Consider the following 18,335-nt stretch of genomic DNA (forward strand, 5'->3'; position numbering starts at 1 on the left):
AATACCTCATAGTAACTCCATGGAATTAGCCAAAGCGCATAATCGGCATAAATGCTTTATAGGCTATTTTAATAAAAAAAAAATTCTAATATATTTATTTATGATCGTATAGCTTCGATAACCAACTGCTATTTTTATTTCATGCAAAATAACACCGCTGCATGCAAAGAAAAATTGATTCAAAATTTAAACGATAAATGTTTGCGCCAAAAAGGCAGTCGCCATTCTTGTAATCTTGTGACGTCATAGTAGCAATGAAACCTAACAAAGAAACGTCAAATGTGAAGTGCTTATTATTATTTTTCTTATGTTTGAACTTTTGTCTATGTACTAGCGAACATGGACGCAATGGCAGATAGAGAGCATTTGTATGGACACTGGCCCTGTAACCAATAAGAATAAGATTTTTTTAAATATATATACTTCAATGTATAGTTTTCCGTGCATCCGTCTGTCTGTCACATTGCAAAATATCTCGAGAATTCCTTAAGCTTTCGATTTGAAATTTGGAATAGGTAGCTATTTTGTATAACGAGACTTGTCAAATGACTCTTTAAAAAAAGCGGCCAAGTGCAAGTTCGTTTACCTCGCGCACCGAGGGTTCCATACAAACATTCAATTTTCTCATGTAATAGACCGCGGGCCAGGAGCATATTTCGTCAGTTATCGCCTCCCAGCTGAATCTGCCGATGTCAGACTTTGTCAGATGATAGTTTAGATGTTGTTTTAAACTTAAAAACCGTCAGCCGGTTCTATCGCAGTGGAATGACCGTCAGTTGTAAAATGAACATGTAAAAAATATGCGCCTACCACTTTATGTACGGCAAAGTATGCGTAATGTGTAAATTGCGTAATCCGTTGATGGCTTTTTAGGCGATTACGCCTGATGAAATGCTACATGCAACGTTTCATGATTTGTTTTTGCTATCATAAAAGGTATAGCGCTTATTTTTTACATGTTCATGCGACCAGCTGATGTTCTTACCACCGCGCTATAACCAGCTGACGATTTTTTAAATTAACAACAGCACCTGAACTATCATTTGACAAAGTATCAAACGGGAGGCGATGACATTTTTTTTATTTTACGTGTTTCGGGGCTGCCATCCCTCAATCCGCTAACGGAGCGGCAGCTGACGTACACGAGGGTTCATCATACCTAGCTGTTACCCACAACACGAGTTTTCAGCCGGGAGGCGATTGGTCATAGAGATTGTTCCATACTCGCGGTCTATAACTATAATCACGAAAGACTTGACCAGAAGCATATTTACGTACAGCGCCATCTATGGGCAAATTGGCTAATTAATTTGCGCGACCTGTATGTATGTTTGTTTTTCAGGCGTAATCTTTATCATGTGAACCGATTTCCATAATTTTTGTTTTATTCGAAAGAAAGTGTTTCGAGGATTAGGAATTTCAAGTATAAATAAACACCCGCAAGCGGGATTAAATTAAATTTATAAATATGAAAAAGTATTTTTTTTTGGTAAACTTCAGATATAAGGGGGGGGGGTATTTTTTTTTCACTGAAAATAAATTGTTTTGTATTATATATGGCATTTTCCATAATTAATAATAATAAAAAATACACTTTTAATGCGTCTGGCTTAGTGCTGTTCTGTTCATTACTATTCCAAATTTCAAGTCGATAGCTTTAGTACTTCTCGACTTTAAAACCAGTGGCGGTAGCATGGTAACGTTTTTATCGCATGTAATGCATGTTTGACTTTCGCACTTACATACTTGCTAACGTGACTGGCATGGTGACAGGCGTTAAAAATGCCACCATTCTACCGCCGCAGGTCTTCTTTGGCGCAGGTACTCTATAATTTAACCCCCTTATTCATTAACGTGTACTAAAGTTACGATGCCGCTAATAATCGTTTATCCCTTTCCTTCATACCAATACGTCGGAAAGGGACAAACGATTATTAGCGGCATCGTAACTTTAGTACACGTTTATGAATAAGGGGGTACGTTATTTAATCGTATCTATGCATCTACATAATGTAAGCTACATTCATAACTAAACTAGCATTGTAATCCTACGCAATTCAAAGCTATTCTAAATATATATGATACGTACTATTATACGTAGGCAACAAAGTTCTACAATCGTAGATGATTGACTCACTCCCACATTATTGATGTAGCATCAATAGCATCAATCGCGTGGGTGGAATAGCTTGAATGCAATGCAACGCAATATTGAGAACCTGTAATGTACTTCGTTGTGGTGTAACTGTATATATGTACTTATAACGCAGAACACAATAACTAATAACAAACGAATAGTAATCGTATTATGATACTTTAAAAATATTTCATACCTTGGATTTCTACTAGACTAACTTGTCCTAAGACTCAATAAAAGGGATTACCTAATGGTGGTTCCTTCTCCAATATCGCCATACTTAAAAATAATATTCAAATCTAGTTGTACCTAATCTAGTTGTAAATAGGTCATTCTTGACAGTGCCATATTTGCAAGAAGTAATAATATTCCTCAAGTTTAATAAGGCCTACCCGAAGACCCCAGCATACACCTTTTAAAATAAAGAGCTTAATTAAAGCACCTCTAAATCACTAAAAATATCTTGGGCCGTGCGAAATTGAGGTACCTACAACACAACATTAGCTCTATTCTTAATTTTTATACTGTGGTTTTGATAATGCATCCAGGTAAACATGAATGATTGTGCAGGTGTACCAGTTCCCGGAGTGTGATAGCGACGAGGACGAGGAGTTCAAGCAGCAAGACCGCGAACTGAAGGCTGCGGCGCCATTCGCGGTCGTAGCAGCCGACACCGTGTTGGAGGTGGGCGGCAAGCGCGTGCGCGGCCGCCAGTACCCCTGGGGCATCGTTGACGGTATGAAATTATTTGTTTAAGTAATAGCTTTCTTCTCAAGTGGTAATAGAGTCCAATATTGTTGGCGCTTCTGAAAAGTGAAGGCTTCAAAGAAGAACCACGAGCTGAAAGCGGCGCCACTCGCGGTAGGCACTGACACTGTGTTTGAGGTGGGCGGCAAGCGCGTGCGCTGGGGCATTGTCGAGGATAGGTATTAATTGCTTGTTTTTGTAATAGCTATCTTCATGCACAGTAATTACGCCCAACTTTACTTGCAATGATAAAAAGTGAAGGCCTTTAAGAAGGATCGCAAGCTAAAGGACTGCAAGTGACACCACTTGTAGTGGCAGCAGGTAGCAGTGGTAGCAGCCGACACCGTGTTGAAGGTGGGTGGCAAACGATATTTCTTGCTTTACTAATCGTTTTCTTGTCGCGTGGCAATACTGTTCAAAGTAGCTTGCACCACCTAAAAGGGATTAGGGTGAAATTAAATTCGCAAAATCTGACAATCGCGAATAACTGACAGGCCGATACTGTCCGGCTAGCTGGTAATTACTGGGCCCCTTAAGGGCCACTTTGGTTGCGCGTTCCAAGGTTAGCCAACTTAACTCGGAGTTAACAGTACAGTTTAACCTTGTCTTTCATACTTTTTCCTCCCGCTATCCCGGCTTTTTGCCACGGCTCATGGGAGCCTGCGGCCCGTTAGGCAACTAATCTCTGAATTGGCGGAGGCACTAGTTTTTACGAAAGCGACTGCCATCTGACCTTCCAATCAAGAGAGGAAACTAGGCCTTTTTGGGATTAGTCAGGTTTCCTCACGATGTTTTCCTTTACCCGTTTTGTTTTGTTTTTTGTTTTGAACCCGCGACCTCTCAATTGAAAGTCGCACGCTCTTAGCGCTCCGGCGCTTGGTAAGTAAGGTTAAACAGTACAGTTAAACCCTGTATAAACGGTTAACGCCGACTCCGAGTTAGTTGACTAACCCTGGAACGTGCAAGTGGCCCTATTTTTTTTTAATACACTAAGGCTACTAAGAAAAAGGTAAAATGTAGCTATCGGCGGCCGTGTAATTTTTTGAGGGTAGTCACATTTAACCAATATTTAAGCAGGATAAGTTCGTTGAATTGCTTGGTGCGAGACAATGATTTTCACAGTATGCCTAGTAATTTTATGATCTGCATGATTTTACGATCGGCCGTCGGCATATCGATGCCAATAATAACCGTTGTTTGTAAAGATCTGAAACAACAACAATCCATAACAATTGTCAAACATTTAAGAAGTTGTAGGATATATTTAAACTGACATTTCACTCGACCTCCTTTTGAAATTAGATGCAGGAAACAGTTAATTACGTCTGACGAAGAGCATTAGAGAATTTCAACATACAGGCAAAGGTACACAAAATACCTTAAGATAATAATTGAATACGAACCAAAATCTTTAAATAGCGTATCTACAATTCTAGATGAATACCTCGTATTTTTAGAGATAAAAATGATAATCATGAGTGGTAGTCAGAGGTCCAATAAAATAGGTTATTTCCACTAGTTACCACCAAGTAGGGATTGCAATCCGGTCCGGCGGATCCGGTAATCCGGCCGGATCCGGCACTTTTCAATAGCTACCGGATCCGGACCGGATCCGGTAAAATAAAAAAACGCCTAAATACAGCACGCACTGTGCGTTTTAGATAAGGAAAAGGCGACGGACGAGAGGTATGAAGTTGAACAGAGCGTAAAACGAATGAAAAAGTTTAAATTTTGTTAAATAAAAATGGCAAATTGGCATGTTGGTGGCACGATATGACGATTGCATAAATACTGTTATAGAAGGAAAAATAAAAGAATGGAGATGCTATGGAAGGCATTTGTAATTTATTCTAAAGAGAAGGTTAATGTTGTGATAGGAGATTAAAAGTAAACAAATGAGCAGGATTAAGTCGGCGGTACGCAACCGACTAGAGTTGGGCTAATCAATATGTGTTATATGTGTGAATGAATAAATGATAACATTGATAATCTTTAGTTTGCTCAGATTTTTTTTTTTCAGATATTTTGCTCGGATATTTTTACGTATATATATAAAATATTGGTTATTTTCTATTCAAATTTACGAGAGAATCTATTGTATTTATAATTTCATCCAATCTTATGCAATTTCCTTCATCTCCTGGTACATGCTACTCTACGTCTAGCCAATTCTTTATTTGATCCATGTAACTATTATTAGTGTCTCTTTCCGCGATGGATTTAAATCCTACACTCTATTAATTTTCGCATGAGATCGTCGTGTCGTGCTCCATTCCCTATAATTTGAACAATATAGTTTTCTGTTTCATAAGCGCATTGTAATATGCCTACTTGAATAATAAACTATCTTTATCTGTAAATTAAGAAAAAGTTAATTTTTTTTAAATAATACAGTCTCGGAAAAAAAATGAGGGCAAATTTAATATAATTTTGGTTAATAGTAAAATATCTTATTTTCTTACTGGAATGGATGTCAACGTAACAAAGAATTCAATCAAACAACAGTTACGAAAACTTGTCCTTTCAAGGAGTTCCAATTCCCACCCCACATCCCATTACCGGGCTTTGGAAACTAATCAAATTTACAATTGGAAACGAAAATTTGAGCACTTGTGAATGGTTAAATATAATAAATGACCGATTTCATATTTTGTTTTTAAAGTGATATTGACAGTGTCACACTTTTTACTACTAAGTTCTATTTTATTGTTAAGAAGTTATTTACTTACTTAAATTATAGATTTAGGAATACGTATTATGCAAAAAACTAGAAAAATATGCCATTTAATTAACTTTAATATCCCTATAGCAAACCGGATCCGGTCCGGCCGGATCCGGCCGGGTTATGGCCAAAATCCGGCAGGATCCGGCCGGATTGAAAATCAATCCGGTTTGCAATCCCTACCACCAAGTTGTTACCAGTGGTAACTACCTACTAGGGCTCCTGATATCCGTGATACACGCCGATCCGTAGCTACGGGTTCTTAAGCCCGGCGGTACTAAGATCACGAATTTCACGAACACGGCAAGGTACGTACCTCGTACCTGCGTTCGCGACCGGATTCACGTGACACGCCGTGACACGCCATGATACGTAGCCCGTACCTGCGTTCGTGTGCGGAGCTTCGGGCTCGGTTCCGTTGGATAGGTACTTATCGCACGTCTCGTAGGTTCGACACGCCCGGGAGAATAATAATAAGGACTAGATATTATTGAATTGAGTTACCACTTAGTATATTGAATACGGGACGTTCGTCGGACAAACATTTACGTGTGAATTAAACTTAAATTGTGTTTTTTGCATCGATTTGAATATAATGGTTATATTTAAATAATTTATGGGGTTATACTGTTTTTTGTATAACCAGCTAATGATTAATAGTCAAAACTAGCGACCTGCTCGTTACATAGCACTAATATAAATATAAGGTGTAAAACTCCCTAGTAAGTATCATTATAATTATGAACTTAAGCAACGCTGTCCTACTGGTTGTCATTATTAAATCAAGAGAAGACATTTTTTTCTGTTAAGTATTAATGAAATGAATGAAACATACTTTTAAAAGCTTGCTACTATCAAAGAATATAACGTAGCCTAACTATAAACAAGGCAATCCTAATCCAAAGAAACAAAAGGGTAAATTTCTGCAAATCTTCGGTAGGTATGATAAAGGTAATACAGGTAAACAAATTCAACAAAAACACATGTACGGGGCCACGGAAAAAAAAGTACGCAGCTGCAGTTCTTATCAGTTTCGGACTTTCGGCACATTAAAGAGTACTGTTTATTTCTAGATTGAAGGTAATAATGACATATTATTGTTAGAGCGTTTTATTGTATGACTAACAAGCTAAGCCAACATACCGGGTTTTTTTTTTTGTAGATAAGAAGTGCAGTTGCACGTGCAGACAAAGATTATAAGATTTGCGAGCGACTTATTAAAATGAAACAAACAATATACATAAGTAGCTGTGGGCTTTACCTTTTATTCGTGAAGTTGAAAGAAGTGACCGCGATGTTTTGTTTTACAAATTCGTGGTATTTTTTATTTAATCTGGAGGGGGCAGTTTAGAATTTTGAACTCACATTCATTGTCATTAGTTACTCCTGACATCACAGTTGGCCTCCTGACACACAGTGTTGTTGTATTATTTTAGCAACTCGTTTATTAAAGTAGCTTTATATTTAAAAGGCTTTACTATTGGAAATAAATTTTTTTGAATTGTAAGTATTGAAAAGTAATGAAACGGAATTAGAGCTATGAATAAAAAAAATCATGATAAATATTTTATTCGTAGCTCTTAGAGACCGCATCGTATCTTCACTCAACGTCGCGGGCGGACCGAACCGGCGTGTTCTTAAGATACGTGAAGCCGTGATCACGCCTACACGGATCTACACGGATTCACGTACCCTAATTTCACGTAGCCGAATGTCACGTGCGGAACGGACCAGAAAACCGTTGCCGTGAATCACGAAACCGGGTGCACGGCTACGGGTTCACGAATCACGGACACGACCGCGAGCCCTACTACCTACTGGGAATTTTTTTCCCACCTTTTACCACCGAGTTGGTGTGAGTGGAAGAGGAAACTGGATATTTTGATTCTAAATATATTTGTGTTAACGGGAAAAAGCAAAGCAAGTTAGTACAAAACGACACCTGTGGCGGATTTTTTGGCTTAAAATATAGAACTCTTTATTTTGATTATTGTTATTGTACTTCTTTTTGTACACACCCGTACTGAAAAAACCGGGCAAGTGCGTGTCGGACCACGGATAATGGAAGGTTCCGTACCTTCACACAATACAAAAAAGCCGTACAAGCAAAAGAGCGTATGTTAGTGACACTCGTCGTTTTAATAAGATCAGTTTTTTTTATAACTCTTAAATAGCTTAACCTACCATATTCAAAATACGCTTTATTATTTAGATATTTTTAAATGGTTTTGCTCTCCCGGTTCAAAAGTTAGAGGGGATCAAACTATTTTTTTTGGAAGCGATTATTTCCAAAAGTATTTACTTAGGTTTACTTATAAAAAAAACCTTTCTGTAGTTTTAAAGACTTATCGAATGATGAGCCACATGATTTTTTTTTTTTACTTTTAGTTACATTTATATGGAGTAGGTATATATTTGAAAATATATTTTACGTTTTTTTTGCTAAACTAAAAAGCGACTTACATAATACATCCACACCTACGTTCCAAATTTGGTTATAAAATATATCGTATAGTTTATGAGTAAAATGGCTGTGACAAATGCACCGGCAGACATAAGGACATTAAGGACATGATGAAATTATAAGGGTTCAATTTTTGCCATTTTGGCTACGGAACCCTAAAAATACTATTGAATAGCGTTATGAATAAATTATTACCTTTTTTCTTATAAATCGTCGAATTTCGATTATAAAAACATTTTTAGTGCAAACTTTTTTTTTTCTATTTTATAAAACTCGGTCTCGGCTTAGACAAAAAAAGCGTTCTCGGTCGGACCTTAATAACAACAAATACTAAAAACAGAATAAAATAAATATTTCATTCCAATCTCGAGGTTCTCATCCAATCACCGAAGTTAAGCAACGTCGGGCGGGGTCAGTACTTGGATGGGTGACCGTTTTTAGGGTTCCGTAGTCAACTAGGAACCCTTATAGTTTCGCCATGTCCGTCTGTCTGTCTGTCTGTCTGTCTGCCCGAGGCTTTGCTCCGTGGTCGTTAGTGCTAGAAAGCTGAAATTTGGCATGGATATATAAATCATTAAAGCCGACAAAGTCGTACAATAAAATCTAATTTTTTTTTTTTTTAGGGTACCTCTCCTACACGTAAAGTGGGGGTGAAATTTTTTTTTCGCTTCAACCCTAGAATGTGGGGTGGCGTTGGAAAGGTCTTTGAAAACTAATAGGGGTTTTCAAAAAAACATTTTTTGATAAAGTGAATATATTCGGAGATAATCGCTCCGAAAGAAAAAAAAATGTGTCCCCCCCTCTAACTTTTGAGCCATAGGTCCAAAAAATATGAAAAAAATCGTGGAAGTAGAGCTTAGGAAAGACATTAAATGAAAACTGTAGCGGACATGATCAGTTTAGCTGTTTTTGAGTTATCGCAAAAAGTTTTCCCTTCATAGTAAAAAGACTTACTTTAATTAGGTACTGATTTTGCAAATTTGCCTATTTGTTTAACTCGGATGAAAGGTACCGTTTCATCCCTTGGTTAACAATTTACTATACTTTAAGCTCCAGTTTAGCTTATTGTGACGGAAGAGTAACTACGGAACCCTACACTGAGCGTGGCCCGACATGCTCTTGGCCGGTTATTATAGATAATGGTACGGAACCCTTCCTGTGCGAGTCCGACTCGCACTTGGCTGGTTTTTTTTCCAGTAGTTACCACTGGTAAAAGGTGGGAAATTTTTGATTAAAAATATATACTTATATATTAATATAATGTAATAATTCCAAAAAAACAAAATAAAATATTTATTATACGTAAAAATAAATAAATAAATAATTTTTATAATCGGCGCGTAGCGATTAAAAGTTAACACGTAATATAATTCCTTGTATCGGTCACGTTACGCTGGTCTGTGCGACAGATCGGTCCGCTCGCGCTCGCGCGATGACAATTTCACTGTACTGTACTTGACTTACCAGTTGCCTATTCACACAGTACGTACCCACTTTTTTCTTATAGAAATAAATAAGTTGTTTTATTTTAGAATATATTTTATGCTCTTCGTACACTATGTAAATAATGTATATTATGATTGCTTGTATTTCTCTATGTAAGTGAACTGTAATATTCTTTTGGAGAAATAAATTCTAATTTAAATTATAATTTTATCCAAACGTTAATTTTTCTCTAAATCTCTTTTTGTTTTTTTTTGCACTTGCACCGGTTTTAATATTTTTGATCACTTTTAAGGCAGTTTACTGAAACACTAATCGACTTATAATTAAACTAATAATGAATTAACTTATAATTAATTGGACTTTTAATTTATTATTAATTAAAGCACTCTCTATTTATACTGTTTTTATTACTATTGAACGCTAACCAAATTTTGGGGGTAAGTACTTAAGTAAGTTTAGTAAGGTTTACCAGTGGTAACCAGTGGGATTTTTTTTTCCCAGTAGTTACCACTGGTAACAACTTGGTGGTACCCAGCAAACATTCTAAGTGCTTTTTCCCAGGCTCTAGAATATATTACTAATTTAGGTAAAAATTACATCATACGCACCACATAAATTCACATATCGTACATTTATACTTCTGGGTAAAAATATAGAGCCATTAAAACGTAAATTTCCCTTAATCAAAACACCATAAGGTCAGAAACTTAAAGGTTGAGAATGAGCAAAATATAAGGTAAAATTAACTTCGAAACTCGACAAATAGTTAATTATTACTTCTAGGTGCATATTAGGTGTATATGCGATGTAATTTTTTCTTATACTGGGGACCTGTAGGTCGATGATTTAAGTAGCTTTTGCTACCAATTTCGTAATAAATATTACCTTCCATAGATACCAAATTGAGACTATAAAGTTATAAACACTTGTAAGGTACTAAAAATACCATAAGGTTTCATTAAGATAACCTAATAGTCGAATTAACCCTAAAAAATAACTAATAAGTTGAAGTTTGCGAGGCGACTTCAGGTCAAGTTTGTTTTAGTCACAAATAAGTCATTTCTCGGTGAAATAGGACGCGTTTACCCAATAGTTATTTCGTTTTTAAATCAAAAGTAGTGTTGGATTTACAATGGCCAAAGACAAAAAAAAATATAGACATTCCAGCAGTTACTATAGTAAGTGTAAGGCTAATATGAAAATTCAAAGTGAAATATTAAAAGAAGAACAAAAGTGTGAATTACCTTCTTAATCCAGTTTTGATGGATATCCAACTTTGTGTCAATCTACTGATACTGATACCGTTTCAATAACACACACAGGCAAAGATCTTGATAATATGCATTCGTATTATAATGAATTAGGAAATAAAATATCTGATAATATAGATGAGATGACAAATGGAAGTGAAATCGGTGCAAACAAAGAATCGGAAAATTAAGACTCTGGAGATGAGTTCATTAGAAATGAAGACTGCTCTCACCTGCAGATACCAAGTCATCTCTAAACGACTTGTTAGTTTTACTAACTGAACACGGATTTAAATTGCCAAAAGATGGATGAGCACTTCTGAAAACTGACGATGTCTTTTTATAGAGCCTATGGGCCAAGGCAAGTTTTGGTATCAAGGTAAGATAAGCTATTGTTTACAAAAAACTTTGTTAGACATGGATTTAAGTACTAAGGTACCTGGGTCGAATATGGCCACGTTAAGGTTTGACAATATATATATCGCACTGTATAACAGTAGAAGTTACAAGTCCTAATTTATTTGATAGTGTATTTATTTATGTACTTTATCGCAGGCACGAAAAAACCTAGGCACGGATAGGTTAGAATTTAAGTAATTTTTTTTAAAGTTGTGAAAATGGTCATATTTCCGACAGTGTATGTGAATATGGCCAGGTGATGGCCGTATTAACGGTATGAACTGGATACGGAGGGAATTTCTATTTGTAAGGGAATTTAGTGCTATAAATAAAATGAATTTATTCAAACAAGTTCTTTTATATCAAATAAAGAAACAAAAAAAAATAACTCCGGACAAAAAAAACTTGTAACAACCCTTTTCATCTATGTTATAAATTCTTTCTGGTTTATGCACTAGCTCGTCATCTTCCAGCAGGTTTTTCAATTTCGTAAAATAGTCTGAAACCACAGTTTTGTTAAGTTTTTGAGCTCTAGCTGGATTCAAGTTTTAGGTTTTTCTTTTACGGATTCTCTTGTGTAGTATGTACTTGTATGTGTGTGCTGATTCAAAAAACCCCTCAGCCAATCTCTGCAAAATAAGACGTCTTGTCTAGCCTGTACCATATTTTTCCCCTGATAATACTTCTGGACGCACATACGAAGCACACGTGATGTCAATGCATAACCAACATCGCTCAGCCGTACGATACGAAATTACAGCTCCTTTCCTTCATGATTATTAAGAAGTGATATTCTTCCCTTCTACCTTCCTTGGATTTATTTTACTTTTTCTCTATAAGATATCGTCCAAGTGCTCGCCGCAGATAAAACCACTTTTAACAGCTGCTACTGCTGATATCACATCAGACTCTGCCCAATTTCCTCGGATCTGTTTTGAAACCTATCGTGGAGCCATATTCTGAAAGGAAAAAGATCTACGGTTAATATGGCCAGCAAATGCCGAAAGTCAAAAACGCATAAGGTTAATACGGCCTGTAAGTGCCGAAAATATGGCCACTAGGTGGCCATATTTTCGGTCATTCTTGTATTTTACTTAAAAAATCAACACGAAAAATATACGAAAGTAAGCATACAAATAAACATGCTCATATAATATACGATTACTAATGACTTAAATATAATAAACATTTTAAAGTAAAAGTCAATAAAAGCAAAAAAATCATAGAAACTTACGAGTGAATATTTGTATCCGTGACACGTGGTTTCACTTCGACTATCATTGCGGGACTTGCGGGGTTGCGGGGAAGATGGCGGCGACACCTAAGCATTACTCACACATGGACGTTTTAACGCGTATAAACAAAGTTGTAGATGACGCCATAGTTTTGGACGTGTAGGGGTGTGGCCATATTTTTCGGCTGGCCATATTCGACCCAGGTACCTTATATCAAGTATTGAGTTGATTTTCAACGTAGACGGTATGTCTCTTTTTTTAACGCCGTTCTCCTCCCACGCTTAAGGGCAAAGCGTTATTTCCATTCCCTTTCAGTAATGGGTGGCCACTATCTTATATATAATTTTTGCAACAATAAATACCTAAAACCAAATCAGAGTCAATTAGAAATAAATGTTTTGGTAACTATATTGCGTAGATGCGTTAAGTACGCAGATATGTTTTAAACTAAGCATACAATCAGTTAAAATAATTATCACTAATGACTCGTAAAAGTTTCAAAATCTTAATTTTCACATATAGCTTTCCAATTGGGGAACCTGTGTGCGTAATATTTACCCTTGGCACTTCTGATCGTAAGCCATAGATCTAAAAAAGTAAAGATAAGACCATGCAAACAATTCCGACCGAAAAGACTCGTTAAGCAAAACACAGCGTCATCTGTTGTATACTCAGTAAACTACGTGGCCGATGGTCACAGCAAAGATACAATAGGCCATAGACATACGCGAAAGTAGACTGCACTCTCGACTCCAAAAAACGTGTCTAGAAAAATGGCTCGAGGGAGTCGAGGGAGACCTTAAGTGCCAATTATATCCACACTTTATCAATTTCCGGGAGGAGAAAGAATATTTTTCCATTTCACCAAATATCAGCACATCGTTTACAATATTTGAAATGTAAAAAAATGGTTCCTGTGCAAGAATATCAAACATTGAACATTTTAAACAGTTAGAGACAAAGTATTGTTTACATTTCAAATATCGTTAACGATGTGCTAATATTCCGTGAAACAGAAAACGATTATCAGGCCCGAAATCGGGACTGATTTCGGGCCCGTTATCGGGAAGTGTGGATGTAATTGGTGCTTTAGTCCCTTTTTCTTTAGGGCGACGATGAAGTGACAACTGAATAAATGTTCGTTGCCACCCACAGCTAAACAAGCCATGCTGCTATTTTTATTAATATAAATGTTATTATTATAGATTTTACCGTGCTAGTTTATTACGACCTTCTAAGGGCGTTGGCGGAGCGGCTCGACTCTCCTCTCATTCGCTTCTGGGTTGAAGAGGTAATTAGCAGGGACAAGTCTCTACTTCAGAGATAGTTTGCCTTGCTTGCCCCTGTCAATTGATATCATATTATTATATCGTGTAATATATTTAGTTTAATTTTTTTCTATTATTTTATTTTTGTTTTTTGTATTGTTCAACTAACATAGATAGTTAAGTATTACGATACTCTGTAACTAACAAGCTATGGATCAACTTGGTCTGAAATAAATTATTAATTTATTAACTTCACTTAAGAATATTGAGTAGGGATAAGTGGAAATTAAAACATATTAAAATGTGATTGATAAATACATTATGTTTTAATTATATACAAAATACTTCATAACCAAAGAAGCTTGATTTTCACTAAATGTCAACATTTAGAAGGACTATTTGTGAGTCAATAAACTAGCCTAACCTACCTAACCAATAAAAATGACATTTATTTTAATAAATATGGTAATAGTAGAAGTCTCCCTCGAACTATCTCGCTAGGCTCGTTTTTTGGAAGCGAGAGTGCAGTCTACTTTAATATGTGTCTGTGTACCGCCGCCTCGCGTCTCGCGCCGCGCAAGGTCAATATGAAACAAATTTTGATATGATTTATCTGTTATAGTTTTTACAGAATTTCACAAGACAATTAGGCATTTTTTAAATTGGGAATGGCTATACGTGACGCGTTTCCACTGCGCAATTCGCCAGACGACTGAGTGCAGGGGTGTAACTAAATGCGATTTTGACACCTATGTATTAGCCCCATTCGTAGTGCTCGTAAGGCCAGTCTTTACGAAGTAATATAAGTCTATGTCGTAAGCAGTGCTTATAAGCACACCGCCTACGCCCGCGATGTCAAACAAATACTGAATAACGATTGCGCTCGCCTCGCGGTACGCGGTCAAAGCGACGTTGTGATGGCGGTCGCTTCGACCTTAAACGGTAACTCTGCACTATTAGGTCGAAGAATTGAGTATATATTACGTAAAATTTCCTTAAATACCAGTACGTCGTATTTTTAGGTAAACTTAACTTTTTAGTCGAGCCGACATTTTGTTTTGTTATAATTAGGTCTTGTTATTGCAAATTGCAAAATTTTGGGATGTTGTAATACTTAGAACAATAAAATCTAACAGCACTTTTAATTCATTTATACGAAAAAAATATATAGAGTCAATTTAATATATTTACAAACTCCGAACACAAATTTACGATCCACAATTACAAGCAATACATACTACTTATGAGCTTAAAAAAAATTAATACTTAAGTATTTCGAAAGCCCATCAGTAGTTTTGAATAAAAACCTAACATACTGCACGAGAAAATTATCAGCGCACAAGATTTCATCGTAAAATTCCTGCGTAATCGACCTAGATAATTATTTTACGCCAAGTAAAATGTTTTGTTGTAAAAGTAAAGTGATTTTTCGTTAGACATTTTGATTGTGAGCGGAAAGAAAATACTCTCGTAATATATTTGTCTCTTTCTCTTCATGCTATCTCATAAAAAAATAACCTTTCTTGGTAATTAAATGGTAAAAAACACGTTGAAATCATGTTGAAAAATAGTAAGTCTTACTAATTTTGTACATTGCAACCACATTACACGTCGTGGCGACGTCCAATCCACGTCGCAAACATTACCTATGTAGTAACCATTAGGTCACAATTACTAAAATTACGTGGAATCGACGTAGCCGGCACGTGCTTTTTTTCCCCACTTTGGTGAAATCCAGGTGGATTCCACGTCGATTCGAGGTAACTCATTTTGGTCACTGTCAGATTTGCGACCTATAATAGGTGATTTTTTCGTTATTTTCACCAAAAATGTTTGCTGGGTAACTAGTGGGAATAACCCGATAAAATGACTTACGATTTTACCGGATTACAGTTACATACATAGATGTTAAGTTCACCATACCTTTGTTAATCCCTCTATCTAAAGTAGGAAGGCGTATCCAAATCTTGAAAACTGTTTCCATTGTTACAGTGGAGAACCCGCGGCACTCGGACTTCACGAAGCTCCGCACGATGCTGATCTCCACGCACATGCAGGACCTCAAGGACGTCACCCAAGACGTGCACTACGAGAACTTCCGCGCGCAGTGCATCTCGCAGATATCGCAGCACGCTATGCGGGAGCGCGGGTCACTATCTTTTATATACTGATTTAAACTTTCAAGGTTTTTGGACCAAACGGCGGGAAAATTATTTTGAGCGTAACATTGCACTCATGCGATCATAGTCAGTCTTTCTACCTTAGTCAACCTTTCTGAGCGGTTCTTGGATGGGTATCTTCCAATCTCCAACCCAGGGTTATAACCGCGAAAATCGAAGGTCGCAAATTACGCCTTACATAATTGAGGTAAAAGAGAGAAATCCCTGCAATTTGCGAATTTCGGGTTTCGCGGTATGCCCTCAGTCAGACAATAAATTAGGTCAGTACCTATTAGGTTATATGAGTTAAGAGGCTGTCAATACCTAAAGCGCGCACACTGTCTATTTGTATCGGAGTAAATGAGATAGCACTGTCGCATGTTACTGGGCCTGGGCAAGGGAATAATAAGAAAATTATAAAAATAAAAAAAAGTGGATTATTAGTGTAATATTTTACTCGTTAGCGGTTTAGATATAAATGTTTTGAAATTGTGATTGTAATTGCAGACCCATAAGTCAAAACAATAAAGACATAGAACCGTTTAATTGTGATTTTAAGACCAATCTGCAATTATTTTCTATCGAGCCGATTTCGTTCAATCATGTATCGAGTACAACCACGGTCTTTGAAATACAATTAATATGAACATATATTTTTCTTACTTGACTAAAACAAATAGTCTATCTTAAAAAACTGTTTAAGTAACATCAATTTCATGGACATTGGGTGTTGACAGCCCCTTAATGATGATAAAATTTATTTACAGGAAACTGAAGAGAGATTCAATGGGCAACAATAGCGAAGTAGTAATTACGGACACCGATAGACTGCTACTGCAGAAGGATGAAGAGGTGATACATTATTTAAAAACCCTCTACAATACAAAAAATAGTTAAAAGTATATATTATACTTAAAGAAAATACTTATGTGTTTATTTTAGCGAGCTATTTTAGAGAGTTCATATTTTTACAAATAAATTAATATATGTTACAGATTAGGCGAATGCAAGACATGCTCACTCAGATGCAAGAGAAACTGAAAGCTTCCGACAAGAAACACGACAGTATTATAGATGTATAAATTATAGACTGCAAATGTACCTCTAGCGTAGTGTTACAATTTATCTATTTCATTTATGTTCTAATAAAAATATTGAGAACCTCTTTAGAAAAATTTGATGAATTTAGATTTTTGAACATATTTTTTGGTTTGTTGTTAATATCAGGAATTACTGCCTATTTATCTAAAATGTACAGTTAGTGCAATTTTTTCTACACAAGCTCACCGCAATCAATATGAGCAAAGAGAATTGATTGTAATAGAAAAGTAAAGTCTAAGAAAAAATGTGCCACTTAGTTTGACATTCAAACCAGATGGCGCTGTACTTCGCCATATGTTATGCGGTCACTGAATTGTCAAACGTCAACTTTTAACAATCAGAGTAACGTACAGCGCCATCTCGTTTACCTTTCAAATTCGAAGCACGAAATTGTTTTAGATTTAACGCATCTTACATCAATGTATTTTTGGTATGAGTTTACCTTTACATTACCAATTTATTTACGTTATATGTTGCGCTCCTTTTTGAGAATCTCGTAATACATTTCTGAAAGACATTCATAACTCATCTCTGGAACGTATGGTTATGTTTTTTTGCAAGTAGCATTATAGCAAGCAACCACACAATACCTACTCGGGATAGTCGGGATATTTACCTTGTAGAGCCAGATTATTAGTTCAAATTATCGTTCAGAACAAAAGCACTTTTCGTTCTTTATCCATTGTGCGTCACATCAACATGGCTTTTACTACGATGCCTAGTGATGCTTAATAAGCTAAAATTAAAATTTAAACCAAAGTTAATGTATATGATAAGATCGGGAGAGCACTTTGTGCACAAGTAGTAGTTCAGTAGTACCTAAATGCTAAAGTATCAAAGACTAATGTTAAGTTGAAAATTTTATCTGTTACAGAATTACTCATAAAGCTTTTTAAATAAATGCCTACTAACGTTTGTTTCGTCAAGTTTACTAAGATTTTAAATTTTGTATCGATGTAATTGTATTGACACTAACAGTAAATTGATACTTTACTTAAAGGAATTTTATTTTCCTAATGTATAATTAATAAATATTAAGCATAGTTAACGATCTTTAATTAGTCTTAAGTTAATTGATTCCATTCATATACACTAACACACTTTCATGCATATAGCTTAAATAGAAACGGCTTAATTTTCATTGCACAGTGAAATCGATTACTTCTGACTAATTACAGGTCCTTAATATAGGTTTAAAAAAATAGAATTTACCCATACTAGACAATTAGACATTATATGGAGGTTCTCGCCTTAAAAGTAGGTAAGTAACTCGTACAGAAATAATTAAAGAGCCCATCAAGGTGCTCACTAGCGCCACTGGAAAATAATTGTGATTGTTTAAATTTAACGATAGATATTTAAAAAAGAAGGCCACTACGCACTGTATTTTGTATTTAAGTACCTTCT

The 18,335-nt window shown here is 36.0% G+C and overlaps 1 protein-coding gene across 3 annotated transcripts in view; it reads left to right on the forward strand.

The window, feature by feature from the left end:
- Positions 1 to 17,927, forward strand: part of LOC133524300 (septin-2) — a 31,994-nt gene extending 14,067 nt beyond the window's left edge. For all 3 annotated transcript variants that reach the window (XM_061860231.1, XM_061860230.1, XM_061860232.1), the window contains exons 5-8: positions 2,708 to 2,873; positions 15,661 to 15,817; positions 16,595 to 16,679; positions 16,823 to 17,927. In XM_061860231.1, the coding sequence (XP_061716215.1) occupies positions 2,708 to 2,873; positions 15,661 to 15,817; positions 16,595 to 16,679; positions 16,823 to 16,909 (495 nt within the window). In that variant the 3' untranslated portion in view covers positions 16,910 to 17,927. The remainder of the gene's footprint in view (positions 1 to 2,707; positions 2,874 to 15,660; positions 15,818 to 16,594; positions 16,680 to 16,822) is intronic.
- Positions 17,928 to 18,335: the final 408 nt, after the last annotated feature.

Source organism: Cydia pomonella, chromosome 13, assembly GCF_033807575.1.
Source record: "Cydia pomonella isolate Wapato2018A chromosome 13, ilCydPomo1, whole genome shotgun sequence".
Classification (NCBI taxonomy): domain Eukaryota; kingdom Metazoa; phylum Arthropoda; class Insecta; order Lepidoptera; family Tortricidae; genus Cydia; species Cydia pomonella.